Source organism: Bubalus kerabau, chromosome 23 (genome assembly GCF_029407905.1).
Source record: "Bubalus kerabau isolate K-KA32 ecotype Philippines breed swamp buffalo chromosome 23, PCC_UOA_SB_1v2, whole genome shotgun sequence".
Classification (NCBI taxonomy): Eukaryota; Metazoa; Chordata; class Mammalia; order Artiodactyla; family Bovidae; genus Bubalus; species Bubalus kerabau.
In genome coordinates, this window is record NC_073646.1 from 37,910,578 (window position 1) to 37,923,810 (window position 13,233).

The window sequence follows — 13,233 nt, forward strand, 5'->3', positions numbered from 1 at the left end:
CAGTCAAAGGCTTTGACATAATCAATAAAAGAAGTAGATGTTTTTCTGTAATTCTCTTGCTTTTTCTATGATCCAATGGATGTTGGCAATTTGATCTCTGGTTCTTCTGCCTTTTCTAAATTCAGCTTGAACATCTGGAAGTTCACGGTTTAGGTACTGTTGAAGCCTGGCTTGGAGAATTTCGAGCATTACTTTACTAGCGTATGAGATGAGTGCAATTGTGCTGTAGTTTGAACATTCTTTGGACATATGGAATCATAAAAAAGATTAATTAGTCCTATTATCAATTACAATTAATTGCCACTAAGTCTTCTCTTTCTTTAAACAACAGCATTAAGTAGAAAAGTAAATTCCGGATAACATGATATCAGATGAATATTTTTATGCTAATAGCATACGTGTGTATTATTCATTATATTTAATTTTTTGTTTCTTTTTTTTTTGCCTAGTCCAGGGTCGGCTCTCTAAAAAGTCATTCTGGACTCCCAAAAGGAGGGTTTAAAAATACCCAGCTACACAAAGGTTCACCCGTGGAGACCTTGCTACAATCGGTGGGAAAGGAAAGTACTTGGTGTAACCAACCTGGAAATCACGTGGCCTAGACCACTCCATCTGCGGCGGTTGATTGGCTCCGACCAGAAGCTGCAGTTGCGATGAGACGTGGGTGCCCCGCCCCCTTACTCGCACACTCCCCGCGACCCGCCCTATCGTTTACCCCGATCAGAGAGTTGTGAATCCTCCGAGCTTCCTAGAAGGTCCTCGGGCGGGGACGCTCTGCTCAGCCTGCGCTAGTGATCGGGGGAGAGGCACAAAGATCTTCCGCACGGGCACCTCAGGTGGAGGTTAGCCGAGGTCCCGACCTAATTCCGAGTCTGGCCTGGCACCTCCATAATGGAGGCCAGCTCCATGGCAACCGCAGGTGCATCCTGAGGACTTCCTGGAGGAGGAGGCACGGCGGGGGTCGGAGGCGCGGAGGTTTGGGGAGAAAAGAGCTAGTGTGACGGGCGGAGTGGGGTGCCAGGGGAAGCCACGGTGGCCCCGCCACAGGTGTGAGGGCTGGAGAAACAACCCCCTTTCCCTCGAATCCCGTGCCCCCCCACGCCCCTCCAAAACCCCGGTCTTCAGGGCATTTACCGAGAGACTTCCTGAAGACGCCAGCCTCTGAGTATCATGTCAGGTCTTTTGGCTTTAGAGAAGTTCAGAGTCCGATGAATGAATGGCTAGTTAATACTGTTGTTTGCTTTGGCTTTGTTTGTTAGTCGCTCAGTCCTGTCCGACTCTTCGCGACCCCCATGGACTGTGGCCCACCAGGCTTCTCTGTCCGTGGAATTCTCCAGGCAAGAATACTGGAGTTTGGAACTTGCCTGGTGGTCCAGTGGCTAAGACCCTGCGCTCCCAATGCAGGGAGCCTGGGCTTGATCCCTGGGTCAGGGATCCCAGGTCAGGGCTTGATCCCAGATCACACATGCTGCAACTAAGATCCTGTACAGCCAAATAAATGCACATTAAAAAAAAAAAAAAGAATGGGTAGCTATTCCCTTCTCTAGGGGAATCATCTGCACCCAGGGATCCAACCCAAGTCTCCTGCATTGCAGATTTTGTTATAAATTGAATTATGGATTCTGACTTCCAAATGCACAGTGCTTACAGCAGGTAATCTACTTTAGATAGTGAAAGGGTCGATGTCCCTTCCCCAGCCATGGAGCTATTGATCACAAGTGCCTCCTTGGTTAAGAGGCAAGAGGGCTTACAAACAGTGTTTTTAAGGAAGGAGACCAGAATGTAACAGGCTTTCTTAAAAATGCACTTACATGAAACAAGGTTTGCCAGTGCCCAGAAAGGCACTAGAAAAAAGTGGAAATCCTCTGTATCTCATCATTTGTGTACTCCCTGAGAGAAACATTAGATTTATTATATTAAAGAAGAACCAAAGTGGAGGCCACAGTTCAAGTATACTCCCAGGCCAGCTACCCAGAGCTGCAGAACCAAAACTTTAACTGTCTTAATTTCCCATGAAGAGCTGGCTCTGTCCTTAAAGGAAACAAGCTTTCTTCACGTCTGGGTAACCTTGCAGCTTCCTAGCAGCTACAAACAAGTAAACTTGTACCGTGGTACTCTTCTGAAAGGACCGTCAGTTCTAGTAACCAGTCCCAAGAGAAAACAATGTACTTCCTCATTCCTGTGCACAGGAGGAAAATAATTTTCTCTCTACCCTTCTGAGTACTTAGCTGAGATTCCTGCAATAAAAAATGAAAACAAACAAGTTTCTTAACATGTATACCTCAGGTAAGAGGCTTCCCAGGTGGCACAGTGGTAAAGAACCCACGTGCCAGTGCAGGAGATGTAAGAAACATGGGTTCAAACCTTGGGTCAATATTGTTGCTTGGAAAATTACATGGACAGAGGAGCCTGGCAGGCTGCAGTCCACGGGGTCTCAAAGAGTTGGACACGCCTGCACATGCACACATGCTTACCTTGTATAAACATGGAGATTCCCAAGGAAAAATGATTAACCCCTGAGACGGCTTAGAATTCAGGTCTATTGTAAATGCAATCTTCATAGGGAAGGGAGTTGTTTAGTTGCTAAGCTGTATCTCTTAAGACTCTCTTGAAAGTCATGACTCTTTTGAGACCCCATGGACTATAGCCCACCAGGCTCCTCTGTCCATGAGATTTCTCTGGCAACAATACTGGAGTGGGTTGCCACTTCCTTCTCCAAGGGATGTTCTTAACTCAAGGATTGAACCCACGTCTCCTTCATTGCGGGTGGATTCTTTACCACTGAGCCACTGGGGAAGTCCTAGGGCAAGGGGAGGGAGGTTCTATACCTGGAAGAGGCTGAAACTGCAGTTAGGCTAAGTATTAGGTGTCGGTTTGCTGACATGGGGCTTAGCACAAGTGAGTCCACATGGCTTGTGAGATCTTAGTTCCCCCAACCAGGGATTGAACCTGATCCCCAAAAAGGAAAGCACTGAGTCCTAACCACAAGACCACCAGGGAATTCTCCTTTTGCACCCCCCCCCCTTTTTTAAAAAACAGCTGTTTTTTTAAGTGCCTGCAGCTCAAAATAATCAGTTTTCCAAAGTGGTATATTAGGGAGTGGCTTATTCTGCCACCCATTTACATGTTTTATAAACTGAAGGGTAAGTGCGGAGAGCCTAACTTCTTAAGACTTTCCATTTTGAAGCCCCCTTGTTCACAGTTTGGTTTTCACTCCATAAACTGTTCATATCAAGTAAAGTCCTCTGAATTTTCTTTTGACAACAGCTGTGCCTGCTCAGTCCCTCAGTTGGTGTCCAGCTCTTTGAGACCCCCATGGACCCTGCCAGGCTTCTCTGTCCATGGAATATTCCAGACAAGAATACTGGAGTGTGTTTCCTTTTCCTCCTCCAGGGGATCTCCCAACCCAGGGGTTGAACCAGAGTCTCCTGCATCTCTTGCATTGCAAGTGGATTCTTTATCACTTGAGCCGCCTGGGAAGACCTTTTGACAATAGTTAGCTCTTTATATATCATATGTAGCCTAAAATCTCTGATAACTTCCCTAAAATCATTGTTATACTCTCTGAGCTGATTCTGTGTGACATAGAAATAAACTGCTGCTGCTGCTGCTAAGTCGCGTCAGTCGTGTCCGACTCTGTGCGACCACAGAGACGGCAGCCCACCAGGCTCTCCGGTCTCTGGGATTCTCCAGGCAAAAACACTGGAGTGGGTTGCCATTTCCTTCTCCAATGCATGAAAGTGAAAAGTGAAAGTGAAGTCGCTCAGTCGTGTCCGACTCTTAGCGACCCCATGGACTGCAGCCTACCAGGCTCCTCCGTACAGGGGATTTTCCAGGCAAGAGTGCTGGAGTGGGGTGCCATTGCCTTCTCCAAGAAATAAACTAAGACCACCCAAATGACAGCAGGCAAAGGTTCTTCAGGCAGAGCTTGCTATACTAAGTGAACTGGCCACTATCACATGTTTGGCAGAGACTCAAAAGCAAGCAGGAGAAACTTTAGAGTGGAAAAAAGGGAAAACTCAACTATGCTGAGTTTTGAGGAGATCAACTTGGAAAACCTGGAGGCAGGTTAAGTAAAAGAAGCAGGACTCCCCTCCACCCGGCCTCAGGGAGCAAGCAAGCAGGGGAACCTATTCTTTGTTCTTGCTCCCCGCTGCTGCAGTAGCGGCCCCAGTAAAACCTTGCTTGGGAAAAAAAAGGCAGGACATCCTATGTGATTTGGTAGGGGAGCACACCCGACTTTCTCTACTGGTCCTGGATGGAGGAGGGGGACACATGTTAGGGACAAGTTCACACTTGCCACCTAAGCCCTGATTGGGCGCCTGTTGCCACGTTGCTTCTGGTTTGGGTTCCAGGCCGGAGCTACAGGTTGCAAGTTAGAGTTCTGTTTTTTCCTATAGTCTGGTCCCTTGATATATTGAGTCTCTCACTGAGGTGCTGAAGAATATATTCTAGAGAGAGGGAGCGGGCAGAGGCACAGGTTTCCTAGGATAAAAATTAGAAATTGATCTAGCATCAGAAATTCCTAAGACCATTCTAGCGGCTGCTTTCATTGTAATCCCACATTCCAACACCAAACACTGTGACTTTGTACTACTCGAGGTTTGTTGGCCCCATTGGCATTCCCTCTCTAAAGTCTGTCTAGTGAGAGAGCTTTGATTCAGGGCTGACCTTGTTTTCTTTTTTTCTCCAGCTTAGCCTGACGGCCAGGATCCAGCCCCATCTCGGAGACCAGGCCATGGAAGCCATGTTCCTGCCAGTCCCATGGAAGGTGAGCTGGTTCCCCCTGCCTCCACCTCCCCAGTGTAGTCTCAGCAGCCAGGCAGTGGTTTTCACATGGCCGTTGGGGTTGAGCCATCTTTATCAGCTGGGGGGTGTTTCCTTCATGGATGATATGATGCACAGAGCTTGAACTCTGGGGTCAGACAGGATCAAATCCAGGCTCTCTTTTAGACATGTCACCTAATCTCTCTGGGGCACAGTGTCCTTATCTGTAAAATGGGGTCATGACAGCTGTCGTGAGGATTCAGTGACGTGAGGCTCTTGGAGCGCTTGGCAGAGGATCTAGTGATGTTTCGAGCGCCCTGTGAGTTTTAGCTGCTGTCACCACAGTTGCTCCATGCTTGTGTCAGTAAGCATTCTTGTGTACCTACTGTGTGCAAGGTAGATATGTCCTTTGTGCTGGGAGAGAGACTCTTACCCTAAGGACTTTACAAGCTGTTTAGGGAAGGAGATATGGAAACAAGCTCATATCATTCTGATCCCTTGGATTAAAAGGTACAGTAGAAGTTTAGGTACTGATTTGGTAACAAGAGGGAGGGCGATTTTAAGAAGTCAGGTTGAAAAGTCAGTGAAAAGTCAGAAGACACGTGAGGAAGCCATTGTGACAATTTGTAAAGACCAGTCTTGGACAGCAGGGAGTTCAAAGGGAACAATTTGACCCCACTGGCCCAGCGTGTCCACATTTGCTGAGGGAACACAGAGCTCTGCCTGCCTTTCTGGTGTCATCTCCCGCCTTCCCTGAAACAGAGGACCTGCACGTGGGGATGTGAACGCTCTTCCCCACCCCCCAACCTCCCCACCACTGTGTATCCTGTTCTTCCCGCCTACAGGCAGACTCACCTCTGCATATGTTAACACTCAGCTCAAAGATCATCGTTTCTGTGAAATCTCTGATTTCCTGTGGTAACTGTATTGCTCTCCCCTGTGTTCACACGTGGGCAGAGGGCTGGCGCAAGGCTCAGAAGGACACTCCAGGGGAGCTATGAAGACTGAAGTCAGAGGGGGGTTTTTGGGGTGACTGCAGATGTGTGTGCAGGTTTTCTTTACAGAACTGGTCCAGTTAGGGGCGGAGAGAGTGGAAACAAGAGGAAGGCAGGCATGGGAGCATCTCTGTAAAGACAGGAACAGTGTATGCATCCTTGCCAGCCTCGGGGAGGGAGGCAGAGGAGGAGCACGTGCCTGGGGAGGACACGGCTGTTTCTCTGCTTCATTTCACCTTTGCCCTCAGGCATATGGGGTGTCTCTACACATGGAGCAGTTCTGACACCAGCTGGGTGCTCCATGATTTGACTCAGTTCTGACACTATCTGAATGACCGCAGCAGAGACCAAACAGCCAGAGAAGCCTCACACACTGACCACGTGTCCCTCTAGAGAGAACATGTGTGCCTCTAGTGCAGAAGAAAGAACATGCATGGCCTGAGGGTCAGAGCTTGAGTTGAGCCCTGAGTCTGCTAATTAACTGGATGAGCCTTGCCTGTAGGACAACAATAATCCTGTGGCCTACAGAGCTGTGATAAGAGCTGCAGCTGTAATGAGTCTCTGTATTTCCAGGGGTTGCTGTCCTTTGAGGACGTGGCTCTGTACTTCACTAGGGAAGAGTGGGACATGCTGGACTGGGCTCAGAAGGTCCTCTACAGGGACGTGATGCTGGACAACTACAGACACGTCGTCTCCTTGGGTAATGAGCTGGCTTAAGATTTGAGTGTCTACGCAAGTCCTTGGTTTCTTACGTGCAATGCCCAAAGCAGAAAAAGCTCTGAAAGCCAGTTTTATCATAACTCATTTGGCTATAAGACCTAACCTGAAGTCGTCAGGTGGTTAAACCTGATTTTATCCTGTAGGAAGCTATTTATCATCCTTTTTCTCATTTGGTCTCCATATATATATGTATGGCATAAGAAATATCAGAAAGTTTTTTTAAGGTTTCAGCTCAACCCCTGTTGAGGGTGGTACATAATGGAAACTATACCCACACTCAAGTCACCTTTCTGAAATCTGGAAAAATTTTGAGTCCTGAAACAAATCAGGCCTCAAAGTTTTCAAGTAAGGGATTGTGGATAATGAGTAGTTTCCTTTTGTTTTAGAGTTTGAAGACATTCATCCCCCAGCCTGAATCCTCCACATCTGTAAGACTTCTAGGAGTTGAAAAGATTGTGGCCATGCAGATTCCAAAGTCTACCCTCTTCCTCTCTTGAAAAGTCTTTTTCTTTCTTCTGTCTGAAAATGGTTTCCTTCTTTGCTTACACCATCACTGGGTGCCCAGGAGATGATTCTTCACTGACTTCACTTCTGTACCTCCTCAGCTTCCACCTTCCTGAGAGCCCACCCTCGTCTTATTCAATGCAGAGTCTCCTACAGAGGGAGGCTCCTTGACGGATTTTTCTTTCTGGATCATGTTTGACCCCATGCTGACACTCTTGGCAGATTCTTGACCACCTTTGTGGGATTGTCCACCCACCACTGGATGCTTTAATGTTTATTTTTGTTTGGAAAGCATTCAGGGGCTCCCAGACAGCTGTGTGATCACAAGGGTCGCCAACCAGTCCACTTAAAACCATTCTGTTCTTCACTAGTACAGTATTGAGTAAGTTACATGAGATATTCATCATTCTTATTATGAAATAGGCTGTGTGTTAGACAATTTTGCCCAACTGCAGGCTAATTTAACTATTCTTGGCATGTTTAAGGTAGATAAGACTAAGCTATGATATTCAGTAGTTTAGGTGTATTAAATGCATTTCTAACTTACAATATTTTCAACATACGATGGATTTATGGGAGCTTCCCTGGTGGCTTAGACAGTAAAACGTCTGTCTACAACGCGGAAGACCCGGGTTCAACCTCTGGGTCGGGAAGATCCCCTGGAGAAGGAAATGGCAATCCACTCCAGTACTATTGCCTGGAAAATCCCATGGACAGAGGAACCTGGTAGGCTACAGTCCATGGGATCGCAAAGAGTCGGACATGACTGAGCGACTTCACTTATCCTGTAAATGGGCTTCCCTCATAGTCAGTTGGTAAAGAATCTGCCTGCAATGCAGGAGACCCTGGTTTGATTCCTGGGTCAAGACCCCGGTTTGATTACTGGGTTGGGAAGATCCACTGGAGAAGGGATAGGCTACCCACTCCAGTATTCTTGGACTTCCCTTGTGGCTCAGCTGGTAAAGAATCCTCCTGCAATGTGGGAGACCTGGGTTTGATCCCTGGGTTGGGAAGATCCCCTGGAGAAGGGAAACGCTACCCACTCTAGTATTCTGGCCTGGAGAATTCCATGGACTGCACAGTCCATGGGGTCGCAAAGAGTCAGACATGACTGACTTTCACTTACCCTGTCATAAGAGGATGATCTGTGTATATACACACTCACACATGTAGTTTTTTGGGAGGGAGGTGCTCCAGGTCTTAGTTGCGGCATGCAAGGTCTTTCATTGCAGCACACAGACTCTCTAGTTATGGTTCACAGGCTTAGCTGCTCTGCAGCCATGTGGGGTCTTAGTTCCCTGACCAGGAATGGAAACCTGTGTGCCCTGAATTGCAAGGCAGATTCTTAACCATTGGACCACCAGGGAACACGCCAACACATATAGTTTTTAAAAACAAATTCAGATCATAATTTACATGAACTTTGAATCATGCTACATGTGAGTTTTGTATTCTGCTTTAAAATACCTGGGGAGCCTTTTCCTGTTTTAAGAAATGTCCTTTGAACTCATGGATTTTCAATATTAGCCTAATATTCTGCCTTCATCGTATCTGGCTACACTTGAATCCTTCCCCTGTTGACATTTGGTTTATTTCCAGTTTGCACTGTTAGGATTCTGCTGAACATCTGGGGTGCATTAACCTTTGCCCATTAACCTTTGTCCTCATTTCCCTTAGGCTCTATTCCTAAGAGTGAAATGACCATGTCCACGAGTGTGAATATTGTTCAGGCTTTCAATCAAGATGCCGAGCTTTCGCAAAGATGGTGCTGATTCCTCTCCTCAGATAATCCTTCTGATTATTGTCCTGATCTCTGCTTGTTGCTGCAGCCCTACCACCCAGACCCCCAGGGGTAGACTGAGCTCTGGGACCTCTCCTGCCACTTGCTAACCACCACATCCCATTTACTTCCCCATGAGTAGGATTTCAGTTTCCCAAACCTGAGGTGATCTGTCAGCTGGAACAGTGGGAAGAGCCGTGGATCCTGGATCTGCCGAGAGCGGGGACTAGGAAGGCTTCCGGTAGTGCCTGCCCAGGTGGGTGAGGAGCAGACCTGGCCCCTGGGGGTCATGCAGAGTTGGGGACACCATCCAGGAGGCCCCGCCTGCACCCGGATACCAAGCCGGGAGTTTGGCTTGTGTTCTCCTGCTCGTTCATCCCTACTGTCCCCTGATGTTGGTGGGTATGATCGGTGCCCCTGTTCCCCAGATATAATCCCCAGCTGGGATTGGATTTCAAGTCTGCAAAGCTCATCCTCTTTCTCCTGCAATAAAGCTCATTCTGTTTCTACTAGAGGCAGGCTGGTCCTTTCTGACAGCTCTCAGGCCATTCCAGATACTCCTTTTTTCTACCCTCATCACTTACCCTTTTTCTGTGCTTTCTCTTGTTCCCTTGCTTTCATTCTGTTTTCCACATCCCCTTGGTGTTTCTTGATGTTCCTGCCTTTTCCTACTTACTGTATCCTGATGGCTGCTTCTTTCTACCCTTTACCACATCCCTCCGCTCCTTGGATTCTCAGCCTCAGCTCTGTTGACGTTTTGGGCTGTTTGATCCTGGGCCTCACAGGATGTCAAGCAGCATCATTGGCCTCCGTCTACTACATTCCGGCAGGACCATCCCTGGTTGAGAGTCACTGCTCTGTTCCATTGGCTTTTGTGCTGTTTCTCAGGTTCCTTTTCTTTTCTCTCTGACACACTGCCTCCATTTTAAAGCAGTCATTTCTCCCAGAATTGTGAAAAACATGCTTCTCTAGAAAGTACAAGATGCTCCCTCTCTCCTAGAGCTATGTGACTCTGCTGGGTACCAACAGGAAGATGTTTTCCCCACTAGTGGAGAAGGGTGTGTTCAGTTCTCACATTCTCTGACACACTTGTGCATATGTTAGTTGGTTAGTTCGTGATGTCAAGAGCTCTTTCTGATATGAAAGCTGAGGGTCCTATGAAAATCAGAATACTGGCTCTTTAATATGGCGATGGAACCAGGTGAGCACTTCTTAGCCTCGTTTGAGTCTCTCATATCACAAACAGTTGCTTCTTTCCTTTCCTTCTGTAGCAGTCAGGTAATTTGCATATTCTTTTTATTTGGCTAGATTCGGAAGCCAGATTCCAGATGAAAGAGCTCACCCCAAAGGAGAACACTTCTGAAGATTTAATGTTATGGAAGATGTCAGCAGTAAAGCAGAAAACAGCCAAGGAGCCTTCAGAAGAGTTATGTGAATATAATGAATTTGTGGACATTTATGGATTTTCACTCCCTGCTACTGGTGATGAGTGCTGTAAGGACTTCCTTCAAAGCCTTAACCTTATTCACAGTCGGAGAGCTCAGACATGGACACAGCAGGGCAAATATGATGAGTACGGAAAACCCTGCCATCAGAGATCACAGCTTTTGAGGCATAAGAGAACTCTGACAAACGCAAAATCTTATGAATGCCACGAATGTGGAAGAGCCTTCCAGCGGCAGGCAAATTTTGTTCGACATCAAAGACTTCACAGTTCAGAGAATCCCTTTGAGTGTGACATATGTGGGCAGGCCTTCAAACAGAAGTCCACTCTGATCATCCACAAACAGTGTCACTCACAAAAAAAGCCATATAAATGTCACAACTGTGGAAAGTGTTTCCGTCAGATGGCATATCTCGTCGAACATAAGAGGATCCATACCAAAGAAAAACCCTATAAGTGCAGCAAATGTGAAAGAACATTTAGTCAGAATTCAACGCTTATTCGACATCAGTTAATCCACAGTGGAGAGAAACCCCACAAGTGCGCTAAATGTGGAAAAGCCTTTGGCCGGCACTCAACCCTTATGAGCCATCAACAGATTCACAGTAAACAGAATGCCCACAAATGCAGTGAATGTGGAGAATCCTTTGGTCGCAATGTCGATCTCATTCAGCATCAAAGGATCCACACGAAGGAGGAATTCTTTGAGTGTAGAGAATGTGGGAAAACCTTTAGCTTTAAGGCAAATCTTCATCGACATGAGGTTATTCATACTGGAGAGAGACCCTACAGATGTGACAAATGTGGAAAGTCTTTCAGTTGGCGCACAAGCTTTATTAAGCATCAGGGTACCCACAGAGAGCAGGTATCTGCATGATATTAACTGGAAAAGCTATCATTTAAAGCCCAGAACTTAACCACTATGGCAAGTATGTATAACCTGATTGTTTCATGAAAATTAATAAACAAGAACTAGTTTTTCTGTGGGGACCCTCTCCTTGTAGCCAACCTTCTGGCTGCAGTAATTAATAGAGGACTTCCTTGGTGGTCCAGGGGTTAGACTCCGTGCTTTCACTGCAGGAGGTACGGATTTGATCCCTGGTCCCCCCGGTCAGGAAAGTTCCACATACCACACGGTGCTTCCTAGGTGGCTCAGCAGTAAAGAATCCACCTGCCAATGCAGGAAATGCAGGTTTGATCCCTGGGTGGGGAAGATCCCCTGGAGAAGGAAATGGCAACCCACTGCAATATTCTTGCCTGGGAAATCCCATAGACGGAGGAGTCTAGCAGGCTATAGTCCATGGAGTCGCAAAGTTAGACACAACTTAGTGACTAAACACGAACAAAGATATCTATTTACACATTTATCCTTATATATAAATTTCTAAGGACTATGTGTGTATATATATATATATCCACAATTCCTTTTTTTAAAATTTTACAATTTAAAAAATGTGAGAGCAAACATGTTTTCTTATGATCCATTTGGCTACCAAACCTGAGATGACCTGAATTTATTTGCTGGTGAAATAAGGACTGTTTATCCCCATTAGTGTACATATTCACACATTTTGTTCCAATGTGTTCAGTAATGGAGTGCTGGCTTCCCTGGTAGTTCATCTGGTAAAGAATTCACCTGCAATGCAGAAGACCCCAGTTCAATTCCTCAATCGGGAAGATCCCCTGGAGAAGGGTTAGGCTACCCACTCCAGTATTCTTGGGCTTCCCTGATGGCTCAGACTGTAAATAATCCACCTGCAATGTTGAAGACCCTGAGTTGGGAAGATCACTTGGAGTAGGGCATGGCAACCCACTCCAGGACTGTGGAGAATTCCCCATGGACAGAGGAGCATGGTGGGCTACAGTCCATGGAGTTGCAAAAAGTCAGACACAACTGAGCAACTAACCACAGCACGGCACATGGAGTATTAGTGCAAACCCCTAAGTGGTTTTATGTAAAATACCTTTCTACAAACTGAAAAATTCTGATTTTTGAAACCCTTATGCCCCAAGGATCAAGGATCTGGGGCTTTGAGAGAGGCACATGCCACATCAGTGAAGAGAAACAGTACAACTATTGGATTGACAATAAATAACACCCTCACTTTAAGAACTTTCCAAATGCCAAGCAGAAGCCCTGATAAGACAAAAAGTAAAAGGCAGCTTGGTTTCCTGATGGCAACTCTCTATACAGGTAAGAACCAATCTGGAAATCAGCAATCCACACCTGTTCAGTCACTCAGTCTTGTCCAATTCTTTGTGACCCCATTCTTGTCCAATTCTTTGGGACTGCAGCACACCCAGCTTCCCTGTCCATCATCAACTCCCAGAGCTTGCTCAAACTCATGTCCATCGAGTCAGTGATGCCATCCAGCCACCTCATCCTCTGTTGTCCCCTTCTCTTCCTACCTTCAATCTTTCCCAGCATCAGGGTCTATTCCAAGGAGTAAGTTCTTCACATCTGGTGGCCAAAGTATTGGAGCTTCAGCTTCAGCATCAGTCCGTGCAATGAATATTCAGGACTGATTTCCTTTAGGATGGATTGGTTGGATCTCCTTGCAGTCCAAGGGACTCTCAAGAGTCTTCTCCAATACCACAGTTCAAAAGCATCAGTTCTTCAGCTCCATCAGTATGGATGTCCAACTCAGATGCATGCATGACTGCTGGAAAAATGATAGCTTTGACTAGACGGACCTTTGCTGGCCAAGTAATGTCTCTGTTTTTTAATATGCTGACTAGGTTGGTCATAGCTTCTCTTCCAAGGAGCAAGTGTCTTTTAATCTCATGGCTGCAATCACCATCTGCAGTGATTTTGGAGCCCAAGAAAATAAAGTCTGTTACTGTTTCCATTATTTCCCCATCTATTTGCCATGAAGTGATGGGACCAGATGCCATGATCTTCCTTTTTTGAATGTTGAGTTTTAAGCCAGTTTTTTTCACTCTTTCACTTTCATCAAGAGGCTCTTCAGTTCCTCTTCATTTTCTGCCAAAAGCGTGGTGTCATCTGCGTGTCTGAGGTTATT

The 13,233-nt window shown here is 46.4% G+C and overlaps 1 protein-coding gene across 1 annotated transcript; it reads left to right on the forward strand.

The window, feature by feature from the left end:
• Window positions 1-4,025: 4,025 nt before the first annotated feature.
• On the forward strand, window positions 4,026-12,139 carry ZNF789 (zinc finger protein 789). The gene is made up of 5 exons (XM_055561895.1): window positions 4,026-4,064; window positions 4,694-4,771; window positions 6,336-6,462; window positions 8,909-9,022; window positions 10,075-12,139. Exons 1-5 carry the CDS (start codon window positions 4,026-4,028, stop codon window positions 11,085-11,087), a joined length of 1,371 nt encoding a protein of 456 aa, XP_055417870.1. The 3' UTR covers window positions 11,088-12,139.
• The last annotated feature ends 1,094 nt before the right edge of the window (window positions 12,140-13,233 follow it).